Source organism: Musa acuminata, chromosome BXJ2-3, assembly GCF_036884655.1.
Source record: "Musa acuminata AAA Group cultivar baxijiao chromosome BXJ2-3, Cavendish_Baxijiao_AAA, whole genome shotgun sequence".
Lineage (NCBI taxonomy): Eukaryota > Viridiplantae > Streptophyta > Magnoliopsida > Zingiberales > Musaceae > Musa > Musa acuminata.
In genome coordinates, this window is record NC_088340.1 from 43,137,753 (window position 1) to 43,163,015 (window position 25,263).

General features: G+C 43.6%; 5 protein-coding genes across 10 annotated transcripts; 3 read left to right on the plus strand and 2 right to left on the minus strand.

Annotated features, from left to right (window-relative positions):
- LOC135608462 (dehydration-responsive element-binding protein 2E-like) lies at positions 1–833 on the minus strand. The gene has a single exon (XM_065101376.1). It carries the CDS (start codon positions 775–777, stop codon positions 70–72), a length of 708 nt encoding a protein of 235 aa, XP_064957448.1. The 5' UTR covers positions 778–833; the 3' UTR covers positions 1–69.
- A 165-nt stretch (positions 834–998) lies between these two features.
- On the minus strand, positions 999–18,917 carry LOC135608455 (uncharacterized). Of its 5 annotated transcripts, XM_065101358.1 has the most exons (13): positions 18,753–18,917; positions 17,991–18,483; positions 15,096–15,163; positions 13,425–13,508; positions 13,019–13,312; positions 10,294–10,433; positions 8,968–9,055; positions 8,457–8,639; positions 3,014–3,175; positions 2,568–2,761; positions 1,772–1,922; positions 1,506–1,665; positions 999–1,201 (listed from the first exon to the last, which is right to left on the minus strand). In XM_065101358.1, the coding sequence occupies exons 1-13, from the start codon at positions 18,915–18,917 to the stop codon at positions 1,137–1,139; spliced, it is 2,247 nt and encodes a 748-aa protein (XP_064957430.1). In that variant the 3' UTR covers positions 999–1,136. The 5 variants fall into 5 exon arrangements, with proteins under 5 accessions (XP_064957430.1, XP_064957431.1, XP_064957434.1 ...); XM_065101359.1 differs by lacking the exon at positions 8,457–8,639; XM_065101362.1 differs by lacking the exon at positions 18,753–18,917 and having other exon boundaries at positions 15,092–15,163; positions 17,991–18,058.
- LOC135581282 (cysteine proteinase inhibitor 1-like) lies at positions 18,814–19,633 on the plus strand. 2 transcript variants are annotated; one of them, XM_065101379.1, is made up of 2 exons: positions 18,814–18,951; positions 19,043–19,633. In XM_065101379.1, the coding sequence occupies exon 2, from the start codon at positions 19,086–19,088 to the stop codon at positions 19,467–19,469; it is 384 nt and encodes a 127-aa protein (XP_064957451.1). In that variant the 5' UTR covers positions 18,814–18,951; positions 19,043–19,085; the 3' UTR covers positions 19,470–19,633. The 2 variants fall into 2 exon arrangements, with proteins under 2 accessions (XP_064957451.1, XP_064957450.1); XM_065101378.1 differs by having other exon boundaries at positions 18,828–18,955.
- A 139-nt stretch (positions 19,634–19,772) lies between these two features.
- On the plus strand, positions 19,773–22,074 carry LOC135608460 (U-box domain-containing protein 4-like). The gene is made up of 2 exons (XM_065101374.1): positions 19,773–21,811; positions 21,893–22,074. Exons 1-2 carry the CDS (start codon positions 20,528–20,530, stop codon positions 21,932–21,934), a joined length of 1,326 nt encoding a protein of 441 aa, XP_064957446.1. The 5' UTR covers positions 19,773–20,527; the 3' UTR covers positions 21,935–22,074.
- A 150-nt stretch (positions 22,075–22,224) lies between these two features.
- On the plus strand, positions 22,225–25,151 carry LOC135608461 (thymidine kinase-like). Its single transcript, XM_065101375.1, has 4 exons — positions 22,225–23,130; positions 23,214–23,358; positions 24,521–24,642; positions 24,846–25,151. The coding sequence occupies exons 1-4, from the start codon at positions 22,796–22,798 to the stop codon at positions 25,105–25,107; spliced, it is 864 nt and encodes a 287-aa protein (XP_064957447.1). The 5' UTR covers positions 22,225–22,795; the 3' UTR covers positions 25,108–25,151.
- The last annotated feature ends 112 nt before the right edge of the window (positions 25,152–25,263 follow it).

The following is a 25,263-nucleotide window of genomic DNA, read 5'->3' on the forward strand; positions in this document are numbered from 1 at the left end:
GTAGAAGATATCAAAGTCACATGAGAATATGATATTAGAGCAACCAACGGCCGACTCCTCGGTGGGGTCTCAGAGGTCCCATATGGATATAGGATAGCCCGCTTGCTGCTGCTGCACATCGTCGTCGAGCTGCCACCTGCCGTCTTCCATCAACAGCGTGTCCCAGTTGAAGTCGTCGCTCGGGTGCAATCCGATGGCCATTTCATCCGTCTCCTCCCGCGTCGCCTTGCTCTCCGGCTTCAGCACTCCCAGCTGCTGGAGGAACTCCTTGAGATCGATCTGAGGCTTCTCCACCGCTCCGACAGCGGAGCTCGGAGGCAAGGCGGAGGAGGAAGAGGAACAACGAGGCGGCGGCGGCTTGGGGTTGTTGAGCTCTTGAAGCCTCTGGTGGATGGCGTGGATGTTGTGCTGGGCGTTGAGGTTGAGGAGGCCGCAGGCGGGCATCACGGACGCGTCCCTCTCGGAGGGAAACCACTCGAACCTTACGGGGGGCTTGCCGCCGTGGGCGCGGAGGTGGGGAAGGTTGAGGTAGGCGTCGGGGCCGTAGAGGCGGCGGGCAGCCTCGTCGTAGGCCAAAGCCGCCTCCTCGGCGGTGGGGAAGGAGCCGAGCCAGAGGCGGGTCCGCTTCCTGGGCTCCCGGATCTCGGCCACCCACTTGCCCCACGTCCGCTGCCGTACTCCGCGGTATTGGCAGGAGGCGTTCTGGGGGCCACCTTTGCAGCGGGCGGGGCCCTTCTTCCACGACCGGTGGGGTGCCTTTCGGAGGTGGTTGTCCATGGAGGAGGAGAGGAGAGCGGGGATCGAGTGGAGTGGAGAGTGTGTGAGGCGCGGGATACGTATAACGAGAGAGAGCTGCACGCGATGGATGCATGGCTTAAATGTTGTCACGGTTTGGAGTAGGGTTTTAGGAAGGCATGTAACGGCTACCTGACGATAGATACATTTTGAAGCCGAAAAGAGCCTTTCACTCGATGGTGGTTAGCGAGTGCTACGTACGATTCAATAATACAAGAGGACTCGAGAACCTTTTAAGAAATAATATCCACCTAATTTTGATGAAGATAGAGAAATAATATCCATTCAAAATGAAGGATATTTTGAAACTCTGAGCACAATGGACGTCAATGGATGTCAAGTCACGCTACAGCCGCAAATTTGTCAGCAGCACTCGAAGTCGATGGGTTGGTGTCTCCAGCCTTACCTAATCAATCATACAAAAAAAAAAGGTGAATTTGTAGGAAATTTACATCTAAACTGTAGTAGTAGACAACTAAGCATTCTGTCAAAATGTGTCTTATAGCAAGCTTATGACTTTGTAAGTACAAAATGCAACAGGCAGTGAGTTAACATGGGAATGCACACAACATGTTCCATCATCAACTCCAACAGTTACACAGCTCCTGAACAGGTCCAAGAGGTGACAAATCATGCTTTATCTTCCTTGTAACAGTTATAATACACCACAAATGGACAGATGTACAAATACTACTACTGAGTACCATTACCTTTATCCCCTCTCCTTCTGCTGCGCCATAAAAGTCGAATAGGGGTACCAGGAAAACCTGCATCCTTCCTTAGCTGTTTTTCCATGTAGCGCCGGTAGGTTTCTGGAAAAAGCTTTGCATCATTGACGAAGAAAACAAAGGTAGGCGGTCGTATAGCAGCCTGCAAGTGTAAAAATTGCACAATTTTTAAACGAAAATAAAAAAAGGAAATAAGGTCCGTGAATGCTTATTATATAAGTGGATTTCTGACTGCCCAGAGAGTGTACCTGAGTGCTGTAGTAAACACGCCCTCGTTTGCCACCTCTTGTTCTTGGCGGTGGTTTGAAGGCCAGAGCTTCCTGCACCACCTGATTAAGGATTGAGGTACCTAACCTTCTAGATCGCTCCTTTTCAACCATGCCAACATCAGCAATTATCCTGCAGAGTGATGGTAAGCCAAAGAAGAATACAAAAAATTAGTCTTTTACCATTTACTTCTAAAGAAATTAGTATTTTAGAATATTTCCAATGCATCTTTGGAATTATTCTTTTGTGATCATCTAATAAAATTTTTATGATCCTACCTTATGGCTCCTATTTTGGCCAAATATGATTTACAAAATTTATTTAGCTATTAGGGCATTAGTTTAAAGAGTCCTAGGAGTTTAAAGTTTCCATAGAAAAGGTCCTGCAGTTTAAAGTTTTTATCTGAAGACAAACTTTCAGCTTACAAGTCCAATCTCCCTCCCTCTAGAATCTTACAGCTCCTCGAACCTTTCACTCTCCTACAGAAGTGAACGGATCCCTCCCACTATACAACCGCCAACCAAAGAAATCAAAGTACAAGGATTGATACGAAAGTCCACTGCAAGCTGAGGATACCCATCTCTATGAAAAATGAAGTCCTCTGCTTGGACTAAAACTACTATTTGAAAGAACTTTTTTTAAAGAAACTTAATGTAAAATTAGCTCCATTGCTCCTAAGAAGAAGTAAACATGCAGTAAATTGAAGCTCAAACCATACGCTTCAGTAGACTACCAAATTAAAAAATAAATAGTGTACCAAAGAGATCAGATATATACTTATCCACACTGTGGCCGCTAATTGCGGTCGAATAGACAATTGGTGCCCAATCAAGCAATCGGACTTTTTCCCTTACATCTTGGTCATAGTATGTTGTTGTCTGTTGATTCTTGTTTGGTATTGTGTCCCATTTGTTTACAACAATGACACAACCTTTTCCTTCTTTCTCAATTCTTTCAGCAATCCTGACGTCCTTCGCAAAAGCAACAAAGAGGTAAGCATGAAAATTTTAAATAACACAAACCAATAATAGATTGCATGGTTAAACCTTGAATGTACACTCCATGATTATTTCAGTTGGAAGCAGCTTCAACTCTTTGGTTCTCAAAAGAAAAAAAAATCCAACTATCGTTCAAGATATATTCTTAAAGAGTATTTACTTGAAAACGAGTTGATAACTGTTGCATGACCAAGTTACGAAGAGCATAGAGTTAAAAAGAAATACCTGTTCTGTAATACAAGCCATGGCTTCAATAACAAGAGCTACCACATCTGACCGACAGATGGCTCGCAATGCCCGATTTACTGATAATACCTCAGTAGTGCTACCAGCAGATGCTACTGCTGCTCTTTTTCGGATGCCAGCAGTGTCAATGAGCCTGTACTTCTGCAAAACCATGTTAAGTTACTTTTTATGCACTGGTATGATAGAATTTTGACTATTCAATAAAGCATACTCTAATACAACAGTCAGCATTTCATGTTCCTCTTTCCATTGATAATGTCAGCCTCTAAAATACACTGATAGTTTCCAGTTCATCACTAGTCAAAAGAAAGAAAAATCTTTCTTACAATAATACTATCGACTGTAAGCAAGAATCTTAAAATAAGTGTAGTATGTCTAAATATGATAAGATTTAAGTTACAAGGTCAACTTAATCAAAGCGAGATACAGGCATGCACATTCAAACGTGAAAAGACTAATACTCCGTTGCTATAATTCAGCTTCAGGCCACTGTGTGAGCAAGTAAAGATCAAGTACAACAAAAATCAGGACGATCAATAGATACTGTCCATGTCAAATATAAAAAACAAACTTTACAACATAACAATACCAAGATTTATGAGATAAAAATATCAGCAAACATTAATAGTTACAAAAACGAATCAACTAATTATTATGTTTGAATTGCTATGACAAACTTGGCAATATAATTAGACTGAGACAGAGGTATGCACATCTGAGACATGAAAGACTAATATATCAAATTACCAGTGCCATAGTGTCACGGACAAACTTCGAAACAAGGTGTTTGATGTAATGCTTGTGTATGTCCGTGTCTTTTGGCATGTTCATGCCTTGTACAGAATGTAAAGGGCGGCCGAAGGCTTAATAGTCCCACTTTAGTTGGGTTGGTGGCCTCTTTAGGCTTGGAAATAAAGGTTGTGTCATGTGGACACGTGTGAGAGCTTTTCGGTCAGTAATGGACCATTTTACCCTTTGTTGTGCAACTGTTCAGAGCTTGTAAAGTCTGTTTGTAATTTGCATTGTCTATGAAGTGTTTTTCGGACATGTTTGCTTGTGGATCCCGAATGAGGCATTTTCTCTGTCTTGTTCTCTCTTTTGTGGGTCCTAAGGGACCAGGGGAGGCTGACCTTTGCGGACGGACACGCAAGGGTACCGCACGACTTAGGCAAAATCAGCTAAGTCCGTGACAGATGGTATCAAAGCGGGATAAGCACTCATAGAAACACTTAGCATGCAAACGTGGGGGACCTAGCGGGGCTGCGTTGAGGGCAGTCAGTACACGCGCGACCGTTTGGGGGAAAACGGGCATGGAGATGTAGGGAAAAGGAGTCGCTCAGAGGAGCGGGCATCTGAGATTGACATTCAGAGGAATGGCCAACCCTTCGCGTAAGAGGCACCACGAGAACAGACAAGCTTGGAAGAATTTGAAGCGCACAAAGGTTGGGATGGCTGAGTTTGAGCTACGGCTCAACGTTGACAACCATACCTGATGGTGCTCAAGGCAAGCGAGGCGCTTGGCAAAAGGATGAGACCATGCAAGGTGGAATGAGTTGCTCAATGACCAAAAGAGCTATGCAAAACTCACAGAGGTGAGGGGAATTGCTAACTCGAAGAATTTGGTACTCATGCATGGGCGTGTATGCGAACGATGGAATGTTCGTGGTCATCCCAAAGCGACCGAAACTCGGCGCCATGGAGCATTGAAACTTTCTCTTCGGCATGTGAAGGATACGTCCGCAGGAGGCTGAAAGGGTGCAACTAGTTCAGCATGTTGCTAGGCCTTGAGGGGTGCAACGGGGGCTGTATTGACGAGAAGTCGCAATCTAGCAAGTGCGTTTGCAGGAGGCAGAACAATGCACAGTTTGTTCAGCAGATCGGAGTAGTCTAAGGGGATGGTGGTCTCCGAAACGAAGAGAGATGTTGCTCCAATGGGACAGCTATCCAGGAGGGATAAGTCCCGACTCTCCAGAGGGAGAATCATGTGGGGCGGACCTCACAAGTTGAGGATGAGTACCTCAACAACCAACAACCCCACGAAGCTCGACGGACTGAGCAAGCGACGAGGAGTCGTCGCATGATCTCGCTTGAGAGAATGCATTGGTGGATGCATTGCGAGATCAAGTGGGGGAGCTACCCAAAGCAACACAAATGAAGGCACACTTGGAGTCGATATGGAGATCGGACTCAAGGGAGGGCTGACCCGTGGAATGGTGGGCATGAGGGCCACCATCGACTCAATGCAAAAACGAGGAGCGGAGCAACTTGGGTGTAACTTGGCGAAGTACCCAAGCCGCATGAAGGGAGACAGCATAGAAGTTGGAACGTGGAGCGGAGGCACAGTGCTTTCCTTAGACAGAGGTCAAGGACATGAACTCTTGCAGAGGCAATAGTAGGATCATGTTGTTCCATGGGTCCTTCATTCTGTCGGAGCGGACTCATCTTGCATGGTGCCAAAGACGAAGGGAGCTTCAGGGCACATGCACTTCATCTCGGAGGAGCATTTGGTGGAAGAACTAAGGCGACTCAGTTTGCGGAGGCGAAGTTGAGTTCAGAAGGCCTTAGCACGGGGCAAAAGGACGCAGAGGCGGGTACTCTTGAAGAATATGCCACAGTGTTGTCATTCAAGTTGTTGTGAAGGAGGCGGTGCGCAGCGAAGATTGTGCTGGTAGGGGCAGAGGCCCAGGATCCAGACAATGGTGCACTGATTGCAGCGAAGTCGGGGGACTTCGGGAGCTACTAGGCGACGGACTGTCCTAGAGCGGTGCTTCATCTAGGTGTGACCCAAGAGTGGGTGGATGAAGGTCGATTGCCAAAGGAGCGAACAAAATCGAAGGTGGAGGAGACCCTGCGATATATTGGCAGAGGCCACACATGGAGGGTTCACAATTCGAGTTTATTCCACAAGGATCAGAATGCAATGGAGATGTCACCAGGAGGCGACATGGTGCAGCGGATCGTGGTGGAATAGTTCGTGGCAATGCGATACACACGACTTGCCCCGTGAGGGACAAGATCATACGGAGGTCTGATCGGGAGCTATTGGGAGCTCCACTTCGGTGAACAACACGACGGCAAGAAGGGCTATGGATTCAAGGAGTGAAGGCCATGGTACCGCAGAGGCGGGTCTTCCGTGCGTGTATCGAATTTTGCATCGGATGAAAGTCTTGGTCATCAGCATATGGGGGCTGTGTTCCACCAAGGGAAAAGTTCGATTGCAAGTACCAGTGAGTCCCATGGGAGGGACTTGATCATACAGCAGTATGATCGAAGCAGCTGGAGAGTTGGACTGCTCCAGAGCTCACATTCGCTTAAGGGAGCCCGACAAGTCAGAGGACAAGGTCGAGTAAGCGAACGTTGCTACCAAGGAAGCTAAGGAGAACAGAATTGGTGCAAACCCTACAACGTGATGGCAGAGGCCATGCATGGGAGTTGCAGTCTGTCTCTCCATCGACCAAACAAACTGCTTGGAGAACACAGAGGTGTTGAAGCAGGGGGTCGAAAGGGGCGAGGAAGCGACGACGAGTCCAGAGGGACTTAGCTACCCAAAATCAAGCATCAGTTAGAATGGAGGTGGACTCAGAGGAGTGCCACAGAGACATATCTACTGATCGTGAAGAAAAGGGATGCAGATGCGAGGCGACAGATAGTAGGGCCATGGGCATGGCAGCGCCATGGTACCGCAGAGGCGGGACTTCCGTGAAAGTCATTGATCCCTTGCTCTCATGGAGGGAGAGCGCTTGGTCGTGAAAGGGGCCGAGGAGGTGGAACATGCAGAGGCAATCTCCAAGTACCGAGACAAGGCTGAAGGGCAGAGGCCAAGAAACTTCGTAAGACCGGTGTCAACAAGTTTCTCATCAAGATAGCCGTAAGTGAAGGACTTCGGGTCATGCAAGAGTGCACGACCAAGGAACGAAGCAGGCAGTACGCGGTGCTGTACCTTTGCTACTCAGTGGAGTAGGCGGCAGGGTTGATGGAGAAGACGGTACAATCCCAGAGGCGACCTCATCTATCAGAGAATTACTCCAAGTTGGGGTGAAAACTTCCCGCATTCCAGAAGTTCGATGGCATTGAGAAGGTGAATCACAGTAGCTAACTCAACGCAAGGAGTACAAACACTTCAAGTGCTTCAGAAGTGTGAGCAAAGAGCAAGCGAAGGCCAGTAACCAGCTCGATGCATGAAGTACAACCTCGAGGAGGCGGGCGAAGTCAAGTAACCTTTGCCTTCTCAACTCTTAAGAGAATGGGCGAAACCGAGTACCCCAATTCTCTTATCTATCCAGCAGAGGAGCTCTGCACAAGTTCAAAGACCCTTCGAAGATAATGAAAGACAACAATTGTCAAATCCTCACCAACGGTGATCAATGCTACTGAGAGTAGATTGTCCGCCTCATTTCCTAACGAAATGCCAATCGAAAGCGGAAATGATGCGAACCTACTTGGATGTGACAACTAACAGAAAGAAGAGTCAATGAGCAGATTTTGTGGAGGAAGGACCCGAAATTTCAGAAGTTTGCGAGATGATGCTCGTTAAAGCTCCAACAAGCATCCACCCAGTTCAAACAGCATGAGGAATTTCTGAGAGACTGGCGCAGTAAGGATGGTCTTTTCCTTCATCTGGCGGATCCGCAGGAATCAACAAGGATCAACACAACTCAGCCAACCCCACAACAGAGTCAAAGTCATTGGTGAGTTGCAGCAGCATGGCGGATCAAAGGTTCGACTACTCAAAAACAGCAGCGGAGAGCAGCTGGGAGCCAGGAGGCGCATTGCAGCTGGAGCAGAAGATTGAAGACTCAGCAAAGGTAAGGAGTTGCAGTGTCGACAAAGGCTTCGACGAGGACGTCGAAGGGATAAGTGGGGGAGAATGTCACGGACAAACTTCGAAACAAGGTGTTTGATGTAATGCTTGTGTATGTCCGTGTCTTTTGGCATGTTCATGCCTTGTACAGAATGTAAAGGGCGGCCGAAGGCTTAATAGTCTCACTTTAGTTGGGTTGGTGGCCTCTTTAGGCTTGGAAATAAAGGTTGTGTCATGTGGACACGTGCGAGAGCTTTTCGGTCTGTAATGAACCATTTTACCCTTTGTTGTGCAACTGTTCAGAGCTTGTAAAGTCTGTTTGTAATTTGCATTGTCTATGAAGTGTTTTTCGGACATGTTTGCATGTTTGCTTGTGGATCCCGAGTGAGGCGTTTTCTCTGTCTTGTTCTCTCTTTTGTGGGTCCTAAGGGACCAGGGGAGGCTTTGGGGAGGCTGACCTTTGCGGACGGACACGTAAGGGTGCCGCACGACTTAGGCAAAATCAGCTAAGTCCGTGACAATAGTGCAGCTCTCAATCCATTGTGTCCACAGCTAAAAGTCAAATACAAATACTAGCTGCTAGAAACTAATAAAGTTCAATAAAACATTTAACAAACAAACCTGTCCATCTGGTCCAGTAATTTCAGTATCTATAGCATCACGAGTTGTCCCACTGATTGGGCTAACAATTGTTCTATCCTCCCCGACCAATGCATTTAATATGCTACTTTTCCCAACATTTGGTCTACCAACAATAGCAATAGAAGGAATGTAGTTTTCTTCTTCTTCATTGCTGTCTGAGGCCTGCAGAGAAAGATTCATTTATATCTATCAGCTGAACAAATCAAAGGTAACTGGACTGCATACATTATGCAGTTCAACAAAAGAACTAATATAATACAAAAGGGATGGAAATTCCATTCAGAATCAATTACCAACAAAAATTCACCTACCCTTGTCACCTCCAAGGTATCTTATTTAACCATGTCCAATCATGAATGATTCTATAAATCATGTCTATTGCTCCAAAAGTGAAAGAATTAGGAAAATAATATATTGAGTTAAGATAGAATTAGGAAAAAAATATTATGTAGCACAATTAGATTTATAACCATTAGCTAAAATAATGTACCTCAATAGCTTTCAGTTCTGAACAGACAAGATCAAGGAGCTCCCCAGTTCCAGTGCCGGAAATGGCTGATATTGGCAAAGGAGAAAACCTAATTGATAACCCAAAAGGATGAGCACATGAAACTAAAAGTAGGAACAAATTGTTATTAGTAAAACATTGCAAAAGAAAGAATAGGCCTGCTTTATTCATTAGCTATGTGCAAACTTCATGAAAAGTAAGCAGAACAAGAAGAATAAGATTGTGAAGATACCTAGTTTTCTAGGCATGAGATTCAAGGATTAATGAGTGCACTGCAACAAGAAACAAAGTAAAGGGAGATGATGAAAACTGGAGTTTCAAGATAATAGAGTTTCCTCCAAGTCATAAGATGCAATCTGTAAGTCACAGGATGCAATCCTTCAGTCGAGTCAATTGGAATCATCAAGGAATAGGTTTCACTTCCAACCGAGTTCCTTTTCAGCTTTTAGAAAGAAGTCACCAAGTTTAGGGGCTGATTGCAAGTATCAGTTACTACCCGAGCATTTATTTGTCTGCTTCAGCTATTGACAGGCTTAACAGCTCGTTGTTTAGTGTTTCCATGAAGAATGGATTACATAGGCTAATTGGTCTAGAAGATATGGATTTCCAAGATGAATTAAATCTGCAAATATTTGGGATTGAGAACTCGATTTGCTTAAATTTAGAATAGCATTCTTGCAAGAAAACAATAGGGGTTTGTAGGAGAGCTAGTTAGAGTTCAATGATGATAGGTTATGGTCTATATGGTTAATGTAAATTCTAATAAAAAAAGTTCGGATAAAGGAAACATGCAGATTATTTAGATTTCAGCTATTAAAAAAAATTAGAGTAAACAAGAAAGCAGTAACAGGACAGACAACAAAAGCAAAAGGGAAGTACTAGAATTACTAGGGATCTAGTAATCACTCTCATAAATGAAGGCTTTCCACCTCATGTATTGCACAAGTGAAAAAACTAATAATTGTCATAATGTGGCATCAGTACATGACACCTTTCTACTAGGATATGATTCCATCTCATGCTAAATAGCCATGCCCATATGCCATTTAGCACATGACAAAAAAAGTGTCCTAGCCATATGTTGGTACATCTGACATGGGCATGCAAGATGCATGCCAATACCCTTCAAACACAGTATTTTTAGTGTATGCTGACATGTGCCATTAGAATAACAATATTGATTTCCAGAAGATCATATGATACCATTTCTTGAATTCAGTAACCATAGAATTCTGCTATACACATGGTTATTTCATTCTCATAGGACATCTTATCAAAACAAAGAGCAGAAATGATGATGAATCTTACCCTAAGGACCAAAATTCTGATGCTTGCATCAGTCCCTTGCGTGGAGATTCACATTTATTTACAGCAAGGATAACACACTTATCCGAGTAATTTTTACGCAACCAGTCAGCAATTTCCATATCAGCTGCTACGAGGCCAGCCTGTTTATTACAGCAAAAGAGCCTCAGTGAATGATAAAACAGTCATCCACGCTGTAAATAAACTTCGTGAAACAGTCGAACATGATTCAAGAAGTACATACCATCATGTTTATCTAAACTTCAAAACTTAAAGGATCAAGGATCTCCAAAGGGCATAAGAACACATGAGAGGAGTTGCATTTCCAGAGGACATAACAACCTCATAAATGCCCTCCAAGTCTCACCACCAACAATAAATAAACTCTAATACAGATATCAACATGCGCACTTCACTCTCAAATAATAAGAGATCAAATCTAAATTTGCTTTACATGAGGTATCTGTGCCAGAATTTGGTGGCAACTTGGTTATGGTTTACATATTATTCTGGACAGATAGACCGCTACAAGTAAAAAATTAGTATAGATTTGTATGAATAAACTAATGAACTGGAATATAACAAATTCTCTGTGGTAATTTGAGAGTTGATATATAGTCAGAAGAACTGAGATACTTTTGCTTGCAAAAAACACAGTGAAAGCAAAAAACCATCTAGAGAAACTGAAGATGCACAAACCTTGTTGCCAAAAACGAAAAGCACAATACTATTATTTTAGATAAAGGATTAAAAGAAAATGTTTTAAACAATAAAAGAACTAGGAGAGAATCAAAATGTTAAAACTTCTATAAACATAATGAATTTTTTGTATGGAAACATTTAAAGAAACAAGACGAATTAAGGATAACACATGGAGGCTAGGGATACAACGAAAGCATGAAAATTGACAAAATATCTAAAAAGAAATATTATCATTTAGGAATGAGTTAAAAATGTTGAAGACAAAGTTTCTTTTTCAGTCACCAAAATTTTGTTTGGTTTCCCTGGAAAATGTGATTATTTCATCAAATGCAGGTCTTTTAGTTGCCTATTTTTAGTCTCGCTTCTATTCGCTTGGAGAAAATTTAGGGCCATGGTGACCATTTTTCCTGTCAAACTGAACCACGACCTGATCCAGCTCTTCCTTAAAACAAAATCCCTGATCCACCATTTTTCTGGATTTTTGTTCAGAGCTGCAAGGATTTCTAGGCCTTCACGCCACCTCCACCAAATTCATGGCCTAGTCTCACCACAACTTTGGAGATGCCCATAGGATGTCAAGGAGAAGGGCAAGGTAGAAAAGAGAATGTTGTTCCAAAAAGCTTTAAAACCCCAACAAATTGACATGTCATGCCATCATCAAGCACTATGCCAAACACTGGTGGAGACTATACATTTTTTTGAGAATTGAAACTTGCTTCCAACTAAAACCAAACCCTCCTGATACCTGGTTTGACCAACATAGCCCTTTCCCTGTCCTCCTACCACGCATGCCTACCAACACTTCCACTCAAACACCTTATTAGATGAATAAGCCGCAGTCACGAATGCAACACCAAAAAAAATTAGATGCAAGTTCTCATTGGCAAATTCAAACAGCCCCATGATCAAATCTTAGAAAGTTGATTATACAAATATGTACAAGTCCAGACTTTTCATTCACGTCAAGTTGAAACATGAAAGTTCCAGTTAGGTCTAATTGGACAACAGTAGTCAAGGTCTTGTACCTCTTCTGCCTCCCTGACATGCCACACCATGCTACAATGTTAACACTCAGTGAGCCCTCACTTGAGTAGATCAAGTTATCAACTTCACAAAAGTAAATAATTGTCACTATATGCTTGAACAAAATTTTAAAATGTCCTCAGTTCATTCTACCATTTCATCTTGATGACATACATCAAATAATCATGTGTCTCCTGCAATCTTGGTAGGATATACCATTTGAGTGGGTTAATTTGGACATGCAGCTTTAGTTCCATACAACAAACAAAGGAAACATTCATTGCTAGTGGGAATCATACAGGTCAGTGTTCAGAGTAACCAAGCTTCCATATAGGAAGGTATCAATTGTAGACAAGAAAATGTCAGACTATAAAACTAAGGAATTATAACTCCCTGTAGCTCTTCAGGGAGTCATGGTTCCTTGATGTTGTACAGGCTGCAATTGGGTAAAGTTCCCTGATGTTGTACAGAACAAAGTATGTAATGGAAGATACTTTCCGTTCCTTTCTTATTTGGTGAAAGAAGAAAATGGGGCAGATACATGAGAACGTGGCAAGCATAGTTTGACGCTTCAGGTTCCAGACCCCTGCTGGTTTACAGCTGGACCAGTACAAATCTAGTAGTACATGGCAGCGTCCCGACACACAGAATGTTGGTCAGTGCAGCAGAACTATTTTGTTAAGAGTTGAGTATCCACAGTGTTGAGAGGCATGTGGTGCTGTCTGTGCCGCCAATCCGACAGGCCATCAGACTGGGGATACATACCAGTCCAACAAAACATAGGACCATGGTGGTAAGGTAGAAAGCATGGAGTGGACCAGTTACTTTCTCTTTCTTTGCAAAACAAGAAGTGAAGAGCACAAAAGACATGGGACTGGCTTTTTCAATGAACTATGCACAGGTACATGCTCTTCTCCAGTCAATCAGAAAAAAAAGTATGGTGATGAACATTAAAATAAGAAATAAAAGATATCCATCGAGCACTAAGTCAAATATAGCTAACCTGGCCATCAACAAGAAATATTAACACAGCTGCTTCCTCCACTGCAGCAGTTGCTTGTCTCTCAATCATGGAGGGCATCCTAGCAACAGCTGCTTCCCTAACAGTAAGAGGAATCCCATCCATACCAACAGTTGTAGTAATTGCAAGTTCTTCCATAACATCAATCTGTGATCTGGAAAAGGTCATAACTCCACCAGTATCCACTACCATAAACTCATGGTCCCCCCAAAAGGATCTTCCATATAAACGATCTCTGGTAACCCCCGGTTCATCAACAACAATTGCCCTGTTCCCCTGTCAAAATCTCTATGATATCACTACAACTAAATCCAATCACTACAAGAAACAATATATAATTAAATGTGCTTAACAACTGAGCTTGCTGGAGTAAATGAATTGGAAGTACCCCCACAAGCCGATTGAATAATGCTGATTTACCGACATTTGGCCTTCCAACAATAGTTACTCTTGGAAGAAGATGGTCTGGAATCTGGATTGAAGATAGTAGAAGAATCAATATAAAGCATGCCTTCATCCATGTGTTTTTTTTATGATAAAGGGATAATCATGAAAAAACAGGAACCACATAAAGAAAAGAGCACAGGAAGTTATTCCTATGAAAAGGTTTTTCTAAGAAACAAGCTGAGGGTATCAACATAGTTAAGCTAAGGCTTTGATAAAATAATGACATGGAGTTTTCAGTAGACTACTAGATATAAAGTCAAAATTACTTTGTGATGTGCATTTATATAGATCTAATAGTTCCTAAAATGTAAACTTTTTTAGCACTAGGCATTTCAGGTAAGGTAGTAAGTCTAAGTCAACTGCCGGCTCAGCACGTATCAGTTGATATACTCCATACAAGCCCAAGAATCTGAAATTTGAATCCACACCTCAGGTATGTTATTAAAGTATGACTCATTGGCATCAGAGAAAACACATTCAAAACTCTTAAAATCCCACCAAAACCTTTTTGGCTGTATGACTTTCATTAATTAGAAAAACCTTTTTTCAACTCCAATGAAAAAAAGAAAGAGACTTAAGCAATGTCATGTATATACTTAATCTTTGAAATATTATCTCAACATTGTATTTTTAGTTTCATTATATCTGAATATTTTTTTGTTTATTTAGTTCTCTTTTTTAGTCAATTATATGTTATTGCCATGTATATACTTACTCTTTGCAACTATGTCATTTCTAAATAAAATACATGACTGGTGCACATTATAAAATTACTAAAATATGCATAGGTTAAATTAAGTTTCACTTGTATGATTGCATCTCAACTAATATCTCATATGTATATAATTCCTCGTCCATTCCTGGAAAGATACCATATACAGTATATATTATATTGATAAGTAGTACAACTGCATAAAAGTTTTTTTTTCGGTTTTAAGTTTTAACTACCTACCGTTCAGATATCATGGACCAGGGAAAAACAATAGAAATGCATCGGCACCTACAAGTGTGTATATATCTATGTTATATAAAATATTATCTTTTTTACATAAAACATAAACTTAATTACTTGTGGATGTTCCTCTTTATCTGATGCACTATCCATGTGGATATCTATAAGCACACCGACTTTAGCTACTCAACTACACTGATTTGAGATAGTAGATAAATGAAGTTAAGGATACATATCCTTTGGCTGCTCTTAAGTCTTATCCATTTGCATTTTGCATATGTTATTGTGTATGTCCATTTGATAGGAATGTGTCAATGGAATGTCTTCTTGCTTCATCAGTTGGAAGTTGCATGAGATTTTGAGACTAGTACCCATAACAAGTTTAAATATTAGACGCATCTCTGCATATTGCTGAGAAAAAAACTTGTTTGCTTATATAGTTCTTTTTTTTCCTTTTATTTGCTTTGTCGTGTGTGAAAAATAATTATCTATATTTCTGCACATACAATTTGCCAATCCAATCTTCAACTACCGAAGGTTCCAGATCTAATGTTGCTCTGATCATAGGATTTGCTCCAGAACTTCGGGTATAAAATATAAGAATCCAATAACTCAAATGCTACATGAATCTTCTAGTCCATGTTACAGAAACATACTGACATGTTTGCTAGAACTCTTCTTTAACTTCTGCTTCTCACTTGCATGCTTCCTCTCACTGACCTCATCCTCTACAAGGATCAAAAAAATATTTATTCAACAACTACAAGCTGAAAACTAAATAGATTAATATAAAAGCACAAACAGCATAGAAGCTTAATAAGAGAACAAGTAGATTCTTCAAATATTGATATTGATGATTATAATCTTGCTGAAAGCTTAGTTGACTTATCAAAAGCAACATTTGCAAGTCAGAACTATCATGACCCTGGACATGCCTATATTATGCATAAGCAGCATATCTTTTGGTGTTTGGATCTGTCAAGGGTGTTTTCACGGGTGCCTGATACTGAAGGATAACTTTCACACAGTAATTAAAAGAATACAGATCAAGTACTACAAGAAAGATCATGAATCGAACCCATACTGTCGGGTAGTTGAGATGATTCTTGAGTCGACCTCCGACAATTGTCAGGTCTGACTTAAACCATGAGATATGGAGGGTTCAAATGGTTGCAGGTGAAGACAGATTTTAGCCAATCTCTTCCTTGCTAAATATAGCTAATGAATTTTAGCCTTTATAAAAGTTGACAACTTGACATAACTTTTGTTAGTAAATTCAAAGAGATCCCGGCATTTACTTGGTGTAGAAGATCGGAAATAGGAAAATTCATGACTTTCAACACATTTTGGATACATATTTTTCCAACAACAGTTTAATTCCCATTTCCAATAATTTTGATGTGTTTTTGACTAGTACAGTTTCACGGCTTTCAAATTACTCTGTAATAGATAATTTGTTAGTTGCGGACAGGGGTCATTTCCATATTGCTATACAACCATAATAAACTAGAGTACATTAATTACAAATACTTCATGTTTGAATGCAAAGATTATTATTCAGCAGTACTGTACCTGACTTATCATCATAGTGTGCAACAAATCCAGGTAACTATCAATAAGCTGCTAATGTGGCACATTCTTCACAACATATGCCAGCCAACGTTGAACATACTAGCATGGTGTACTACATAATGCACGATGGCATAGAATATGGGTGTTAAGCATGTGTCTATATTGGTTGATACTGAAGGACACAGATGCAATTTCTCTGCTTAGGTAATTTGTCATGTGACTGGGAATGTTAATGACAAGATGCCACAACCATGCCACACATCATAAACAAAAACATGCTACAACTGACACAAGATTAACATGCTATATGTAGATCATTCTATTTTCTACAGATCTTCTGCTACATCAAAAGCTTATTCCTCCTTGCCTTTCATCTTTTTTCTCCTTAATTAGTATTGAAACATTGTCCCAGGTCATGGGAAAAGAGACACAGGAGTATGGATTGCATGCCAAAAGAATAGGCAAATTACTTCCAAGATAGTAACACATGATAGTCTAAAAGTTCCCAAATAAATGTGCTATTTTGTTCAATTACATTGTCAAAAAAGAAGCACGACATCAAACATTAATTACTAAATGTCAGGAGAAACATTAAGGAATTAGACATACATAGTTTAGCTTAGGGTGAACCATTAAATCACATCTGTGCATTCTAACGTTATTGTAAAAATTATAATGTAAGGAATAAGGAAATTGTTGCAAAAGAGAAACATTATCAAGAATGAAAGAGCATTGGGATTTCCAAAGTTTTCACTAAAAAATTTGGAAGCATAGTCTAATAGAACTGGACCAGACCAACCAGTCAAATATGATAAACTGGGAACCAGACCCCCTTTATGATTTTCAGTTAATTAATGACTGAAATACCTTCATTTATGATTTTCAGTTAATTACAATTGAGAACATGGCAGCCTTTTCAGTGTCAGGACGAAGGAGAACTCATCTGTCTCTCCCCTGATTGCCACCCTATCCCTCTCGCTCTCTCGCCGCTGCCCTCAGTGTTGCACTTTCTCATCATTTCCCTCTCTGCCTCTGCCCCCTTTTCTTCTTTTGCCATCAATGCCACTCATGTTCTGTTTTCCCCAAATTCACTGCATTAGAGTATATGATATCTTTCTCATCCTCTCCAAATCAAAAGCGAAAGGAAGGATCTACTGACAGAAAAAAATGAAGAGAAGGAAAGAAGGAAGACAGAAGGATCAAATGTGTGTGATCACAGTCCACCCTCTTAGCTTGGAACGCATAGAAACATTTCAAGATTTGTACTTCCAGATGATTTCAGGATCAGAAAAAATAAGTTAAGAACTTGAGAAGTTTTTCAAGAAGAAGGTTTCAAGAATAGGGGAAATTAGCCAAACCCCTGAACTAACTTCTATTGCGTGCACTCATTTTTCCAGTTCACCCTCTCTTAGCTTGGAAACCCGTTAAAACGTTTCAAGAATTATACTTCCAGATTTTTCTTAATTTTGGTACCAGGAAAGAATAAGTTAAGAACAAGAGATTTCATCAAGAAGAAGGTTTCAAGATTAGTGGAAATCTTGATCAAAGAGAAAGAACCGATACCAAATTGAACTATGTCTAGAAGGCTAGTCAAGTTCCCACAGCCAAACCCCTAACCTAGTTTCTAATTTGTGAATGCTTTGGGTTCACCCTCTTTAAACTCAAGAACGCAATAAAACGTTTCAAGAATTGTATTTCCAGGATTCTTTTTAATTTTGGTATCAGAAAAAATAACCTTAAGAACACAATATTTCTTCAGGGAGACGGTTCCAATTTCAGGGAAATTCTGATAGAAGAGAAAGAACCCACAGCAAAACCCCAAACCTAATTAACATTCTGCTTGTGCCGCTCGTACGCACTAAAACATTTCAAGAATTGTAGTTCCGGAACACTTCCTAATCTTGGTATCAGACGAGCGAAGAACGCGAGAGTTACTCAAGAAGAAGGTTTCTGGAAAACTTATAAAAGAGAAAGAACCGATACCGAAGCCCAATTCGGTGGATAAAGATTGGGAGTACTGTCTGACAGCATCAATCGCCTCTTCCTCCATCGATTTGAGGTCGAGAGAAGAGAGATCATCCTCCTCCTCCTCCTCCTCTATTTCCCAGTCCTCCTCTTCGTCCCATTCTTCCACGTCTTCTTCCTCGCTGGCCACGCCGTCGAGCCGCCGCCGGAACGCGCACCGCCAGAAGAGTCTACCGCGAATGGGGCTCGAATTCGGAGAAGGAAATTGCAGAGAGGGGCATGCCGAAGGGCTTTTGCAAGGGACTGGACGGAAAAGGAACGAGCGAGAAGCAGAGACCGAGGAAGTCGCGGGAAGAAGACCGGCGAGCGAAAGCGACGCCATCGTCGTCGGAGGGGGAGTCCAAGGAAAGAGGAAGCGCCGTGTTATCCGCTCGATGGGAAGCGGGAGGACAACAACGACTGGCGCCGACTCTTGATGTAATGCTATTGTCCTTTTTCGCCTCACCGAAGTCTTGATATTTACAACGGAGTCCATCCAAAAAATACGAGGAATGAAATCATATTCCAAAAATTACACAAAATAAAAAAAATAAATAATATCTCATTTTCCAGATTCATTAAAATCATAATTAGTTCGATTAAGTCAAGTCGCACTAATTATGTTCTTATAAGAATAATATAGGTTGAATCATGTTAAAATATCTGTTAATTAAACATTATTTTTTTAATTAAACATTAATGAAATATTAGTGCATACTGTGTTCAATAGGTCTGAGTTACCGTTTTCGCGCATGTGGTTGGATGCGCCGCGGGCGAAGGTGACATTACCGTCCCGGCGTTACCGACGGTGCCGCGGTTTTGGATTCCCACGCCTCCTTTTTCCGCTCTTTCCTTCTTTTTCCTTTTAAGAGAATGCCGCGTCGATTCGACGCAATTGCTTTGCATGCCCGCCCCATTTCCATATTGCGCTCCTTCACCGGTAGGTATCTGCCACTCCCTCGACCTAATCTTATCGGCAAACGCCATTCCCCCACCTCCTCTCACGTCTCTTATATCCTCCTCGCCTGCAGACTCCAACAAAGCGCCGAACTCCGACGTGCACCGGCGCCCACCATGAGATCCCCTCGTCGTCCTTGCTTTCTCGCCCTCCCTGTCCTCCTCCTCGTCCTCCTCGGCGCCGTCCTGCCCGCTCCCGCCGCCGCGTCTTCTGGCAAGGCTCTCGGCGGCTGGACGCCGATCAAGGACGTCAACGACCCCCACGTTCAAGAGATCGCCCAGTTCGCCGTCTCCGAGCACAACAAGCAGGCGAACGCCGCCCTCGCCCTTGGCAAGGTGGCGAAGGGCGAGACCCAGGTGGTGTCGGGGACGAACTACCGCCTCGTGCTGAGCGCGAGCGACGGGAGCGGCGCGTCGGCGAAGTATGAGGCTGTGGTGTGGGAGAAGCCGTGGGAGAAGTTCCGGCAGCTCACCTCCTTCAAGAAGCTGGTCAACAGCTAAATAATAAGCGCACCTACGAGTCGCCGTACTTGTGTCGTCGATCTTCTCCGACCAATAAAGCCAATAAGATCTCGATCACTACGTCTCATGTTCTATTGCTCCTGTGATGTTGAATAGTGTGTGAGGGAGTAATATATCGTAAGAAATGTCTTCTGGTTCTCTTATTCTCGTTGGATCTGTTCGAGATGGCTCTTCGTCTTGCGCTCCGCCAGTAACTGCGATCCATAATGCCCAGATGATGCTTGCGTTAATGCCTGATCGAAGTTCAATTGCCGATGAAGTCGAGCAGTATGTAATCGAAATATCTGAGTTGGCCTCGAACCTGAGGGAGACGCATCTTCCAGTCCGGAGATGTTTGTAGATGTGGGCTCACAGGCTTGACTGGTGGTTGCCCGTCGCTGTTGCGTATTCGACAATCTGCAGATGGTGGTTGCATTTATGCCCGCATGTTTGTTCTACTGCCACATTGAGTTAACCTGATAATTTTAATCCGCTCCGCGGTGCGTGGCATCAATCCGGTTGGATCGAACCCGGTTTGATGAAATTTGATTGAAAATAAGGCGAGATCCGAACATAATTATTGAGATTTGGTTGGGCTTTGGCCTATTTCGGTGCAGGCCGGCCTTAACCCATCGCCACGTAGCAGCCGAATTGCTATCTCTCATATGGACCGATGAGACGCTGAAACACCAGAACAGAACGCCACGCGGCATCTGTTTCCAGCTGTACTCGGCGGCCGCGGACTGCACACTGTGAAGCGCGCGCAGGCAGGCAGGATAAAATAGAGGCTGTTCGGCGTCCGGGATCCTAACCGTCCCCTCCGGTGGCCCCGCGTCGCTCGTCCGTCCAATCACAAACGCACCGTCTTCACCCCCAACACCTCCTTTTTGGCTACGCTACAAAGGAGAGAGAACGCGACAAGGCTCGCCAACCGATCGATCGAAGCGGCGGTCCGCTCCGTTGATCTTCGACTTGGAGCAGTACGCGTTCTTTGCGATTCGGATTCGTTTCCCTTTTTCGAGGTCCATCGAGCTGCGTAGGATTCGTCGTCCATCGCCATGGTCTCGCTCGCCGATCCCTCCCGGAGTCCCTCCGCCTCCGCCGCCAGGATCCAGAGGTCGCTGGGCCGGTCCATGCGCACCATTCGCTCCAACTTGTTCCGGGATGACCCGCCCCCCGACACTTCACTGGCGGCGCGCTCCGCTGCTGTCTCGGAGAATTTGACGGACTCCGTCGTCGACTTCCAGCTCCGGGAGCTCGCCGTCGGGCCACTCTTGCCCTCCGATTCCAAGTCCGCCGCCTCTTCCGCCAACTCGATGGCCGAGCTTCTCGAGCTCTCGCGAGATTTCTCCGACTGCTCCAGCATCAGCTACGATATCTCCGGCGAGCTCCAACGGCTGGCGTCCATCCCCCCGACGAAGGCGCCGCTAAGCCCCGCGGTGCCCGGACCGGGCGACCTCGAGGCCCTCGGACTAGGGTTTGGCTCGTTATCATCGTCGTCCGAGGCACTCGAAAGCGCTTCGCTCGAGAGCGTGAAACCGGCTGTGAGGGCGTGCGTGGAGGGCATGGGGTCCTCATCGCCGGAGACTCAACTCGCGGCGGCGGCGGGGATACGGCTCTTGGCGAAGCACCGGTCGGACTTCAGAGCGCTTATCGGGGCGTCGGGGGCGATCCCTGCGCTGGTGCCGCTGCTAAAGAGCACCGACCCGGCGACCCAGGAAAGCGCGGCGACCGCGATGCTTAACATTTCGCTGGAGGAAGCCAACAAGGGGCCCATCACGGCGGCGGGAGCGATCAAGCCGTTGGTGTACGCGCTGCGGACGGGGACGGCGGTAACCAAGCAGAACGCGGCGTGCGCATTGCTCAGCCTGTCGACGATCGAGGAGAACCGGGCGACGATCGGGGCGTGCGGGGCGATCCCGCAGCTGGTGGCGCTGCTTATGGACGGCACGACCCGGGGGAAGAAGGACGCGCTGACGACGCTGTACAAGCTGTGTTCAACTCCGCGGAACAAGGAGCGGGCGGTGAGCGCGGGGGCGGTGCCGCTGCTGGTGGAGCTGGTGGGGGAGCGCTGCGGGGGCACAGCAGAAAAGGCGCTGGTGGTGCTCGGGACTCTGGCAGCGATACCGGAGGGAAGGGAGGCGATGGTGGAGGCCGGAGCGATCCCAGTACTCGTGGACGCGATGGAGGCGGGACCGACGAGGGGGAAGGAGTTCGCCGTGCAGGCGCTGCTCCAGCTCTGCGCCGACAGCACCCGCAACCGAGGGCTCCTCATCCGCGAAGGCGCCATCCCGCCGCTAGTGGCGCTCTCATACTCCGGCTCCTCTCGGTCCAAGCACAAGGTAAGGAATCACCGGGCCTTCTTCTCGTCGAGTGCGCTCTTAGGAGATACTTCCTTTCCTAAAGCCATTTCTCCTCTGCAGGCGGAGATCCTCCTCGGGTACTTGCGGGAGCAGCAGCGGTAGGAAGGTGGGACTACGCCGGCCACGGCCACGGCCAGGTAATGTTTATTTGGTAGTGACAGCGAATATTACCAAGTTACCCTTTGTGTATGTGCATATGTATTCTTCTCTACCTTAAATAACTATATAGATATATTTATCTATTGTAATGTGCGAGTGTGAAGATGTATTTATTAGCGTGTTTAGTAAGTTAGATATGGCCCATGTAATTGAATGCACGAGCACTAAAATCTCAATCATTACATTCCAATTGCCACCATTACGAATTCCACTACAATTAAGAACAGAACGTGGGCACTAATACATCAATCTGAGTCATCATCATCACATGCACGATACAAAAACTCAATCACATCCAAACAATCACACTAACAACAGGGTATCTGATGGCGATGGCATTAAAATGATGATGATGATACAATTGGGCCGTTCCTGTGCTTCAAATCACGTAAGCAGAAATAGCTGTGACCAATGTCTTAGTTAAACAAAAATTATCCTACAATTGTCTCGAGAGATATATATATATATATATATATTTAACAAGAGATATTTTAAAATTAAAAAGTATTTTTGTGACACTATAACAAGGAATAGTTTAGTAGAGGATGTTGTATTAATTTGTTGTTATTAGAAACCTAATTGAGGTATAAAAGATAGGAACATAATCATGTTCGAAATCACTAATCACGAATAATAATTGATAATAATGTGATAATAACAATAATTGATATATAAATAGAAAAGATACTTCAGACTACTTTCCCTCCAAAAAAAAAACCCTAAACCGCCAATTCTTCCCTCCCTTTTCCCCCGCCGCTTCAAATCCCCACAACTTCTCTCCCCACCAAAATCTTACTCAAAATCATGAACTCGATGCGCTCAATAATTATCATGGCGATGAGATCCCGCCTCTTCCCATTCCCCTCTTCCTTCCACTCCCCGCCTCCCCACCTCCTCCCCTTGATACAATCCTCCCCGTTACTCAGGTCCAGGGCTCAGCCGCCGCCCCTCTGCCTTGCTCGATCCCCATTCCGTTCCTCCAGTTCGTGCCCCGCCGTCGCCGTCCTCGGCGCCCACGATCCGCTGCCGATGGAGTCACGGTCGCCGTTCGGTGAGATTCACGTGATCCTGGGCCCCATGTTCGCCGGAAAGACCACCGCCCTTCTCCGCAGGATGCAGGACGAGGTGGACTGCGGAAGGTTTGTCTTCAAATTTTCGCTTTCCATCAACGGTCGTGTATTGTTCCTCTAAAACTTGCGCTTTTCTCCCACTCACGAAGCAGATCTGTGGCGATGGTTAAATCTGACAAGGATGCAAGGTATGGATTGGATTCCGTGGTCACACACGATGGGATGAAAATGCCATGCTTTGCTCTTTCGGAGCTTTCGTCGTTCCGAGATAAATTAGGAACTGAAGCCTATGATAAGGTACAGAGAAGTTTATGCGCTTTGTTTTGCCAATAAAGTGCTTGGAAATATGTTTGTCAGTATCAATCTTCCAGCCATTACGGTCGAGTCACATATGAAGCTGACGCTGTTTATTTTGTGCAAGCTAAGTAAAATCATGTTGTCTAGGCTAATTAAAGTTGCTTCATGCAAAACTCTGAGCAGCTTAATTATCTGTCTCGTGTTATGGGTTTTGCTCTTGTTATGTTTGACGAAATCCAGTACAGCATATATGTATAACCCAGTGGACAATACTAGCGTGGTTACATGATTGTCTGGCTGATGGTCTGTCTTAAAAGTGCACTTCCTTATGAATTAGAATGTAATTGCCTCTAAAAGAAACTACAAAGTACCTGTGTATATGAAGTAGACCAGCATCAATGCTGCATCAGTGAGGATTAGCAGTTGGTCCTCCTTGGTTTGCTGTTCTATGCTGAATTTTCTATTTTTGGTGGATTTTGTAATAAAAAACCATGGTTGTCTTTTTGAAAGATGATATATTGGAGTTGCCATATGAAATATGATTCTTTTATAACTAATGATGAGTATCATTGTTTTCTTTCTCTATGTGCAAATGCAATCATTTTTAGTATTTGCTTAATGTTATGCTCATGTCGACATTTTTGTATAGCTTAAGGTTGTACCATTCTTTTGTCCATGTTTTTCACTTTTACAACACAACCTATTGCTCTTATTATATAGATGATGTTGGCAACTTTGGTAGCTACTGATTTCTATGAAGTTTTCTTTTTGGTGAACATATGTTTCTGCTATTTGAGTCTGCTGCATGTAATTTTGGCTGACTGCTGCAAGGTTGCATACACACACACACACACTTGTCTTCCTTTCCTTCATTCCTTAAATATTATTCACTAATCTGTCTAAAAATTTGTAGGATCCCTATATCTTAATTATTGATGTAAATCATGACAACATATTAAACCATTTAGATATGGACGAGCTAATGTTTACTTGATGTCTCTTTTTAAGAATGAGATTCTAAACACCATGCTGCTTGACTAGCTAGCAAGCATAATGATCTGGATTTCTTTGTACATGCATATATGTGGAATGACTGATCAAACACCATAGTGAAGGTCCTTATTGTACATGTCTAATTCTGTTGCTGATGCTGTCATGGTAGTTGAACGTGATAGGAATTGATGAAGCCCAATTCTTTGAAGATCTCTATGACTTCTGCTGCAATGCGGCAGATCATGACGGGAAGATTGTCGTCGTTGCAGGCCTGGATGGCGACTACTTAAGGTGATTTACCAACATTTACTAATGATGTTCCATGTCTCTTTAAAGAGGTTAGAAGAGCATGATGCGAATTGACCATTTCATTTACATGCTCTGATCTCGGTATAAACAATTTTCGATGTTCTAATAGTCTATACATCTCATTGGAGATTTGGCTGGATTTTCTTCATTTTCTGACAAAGGTGCAAATGAATTAACATTGACAGAAGGAGTTTTGGCTCGGTGCTTGATATCGTTCCGCTAGCTGATTCTGTGACTAAGCTGACGGCACGGTGTGAGATTTGTGGTAGGCGGGCTTTCTTCACCCTCAGGAAGACCAATGAAACACAAACTGAGCTCGTTGGTGGAGCTGATGTTTACATGCCCGTCTGTAGACAACACTATGTCGATGGGCAGGTTGCTATTGAAGCTACAAGGACTATATTGGCTGTCCGGAGTTCAACCCTGGCTCAAAGTGAAGTCATGTGAGTTGCTTCGATTTAGCAATCGCTATTGTATGGTTGGATTGTCAAGATCGTAACATCTCAAATTGCTGCTCAGTGCACTACAACTGTGGCAGAATTGAAGGGTAGAAATAGTCACACCTATAAAAGTGTTAGCTTGCTCGATTTGATTTAATTCTTG

Coding starts and splice junctions, on each gene's coding strand:
- LOC135608460 (XM_065101374.1), top strand. CDS start 20,528: ATGGTCTCGCTCGCCGATCCCTCCCGGAGTCCCTCCGCCTCCGCCGCC. Junction 21,812..21,892: donor CCTCTCGGTCCAAGCACAAG/GTAAGGAATCAC, acceptor TCTCCTCTGCAG/GCGGAGATCCTCCTCGGGTA.
- LOC135608462 (XM_065101376.1), bottom strand. CDS start 777: ATGGACAACCACCTCCGAAAGGCACCCCACCGGTCGTGGAAGAAGGGC.
- LOC135608455 (XM_065101358.1), bottom strand. CDS start 18,917: ATGCAAAGCAATTGCGTCGAATCGACGCGGCATTCTCTTAAAAGGAAA. Junction 13,509..15,095: donor AGAAGAGTTCTAGCAAACAT/GTCAGTATGTTT, acceptor TCTTCAATCCAG/ATTCCAGACCATCTTCTTCC. Junction 9,056..10,293: donor TCAGAATTTTGGTCCTTAGG/GTAAGATTCATC, acceptor GTTATCAATTAG/GTTTTCTCCTTTGCCAATAT.
- LOC135608461 (XM_065101375.1), top strand. CDS start 22,796: ATGAACTCGATGCGCTCAATAATTATCATGGCGATGAGATCCCGCCTC. Junction 23,131..23,213: donor GACGAGGTGGACTGCGGAAG/GTTTGTCTTCAA, acceptor CTCACGAAGCAG/ATCTGTGGCGATGGTTAAAT. Junction 24,643..24,845: donor CTGGATGGCGACTACTTAAG/GTGATTTACCAA, acceptor TAACATTGACAG/AAGGAGTTTTGGCTCGGTGC.
- LOC135581282 (XM_065101378.1), top strand. CDS start 18,885: ATGCCGCGTCGATTCGACGCAATTGCTTTGCATGCCCGCCCCATTTCC. Junction 18,956..19,042: donor TTGCGCTCCTTCACCGGTAG/GTATCTGCCACT, acceptor CCTCGCCTGCAG/ACTCCAACAAAGCGCCGAAC.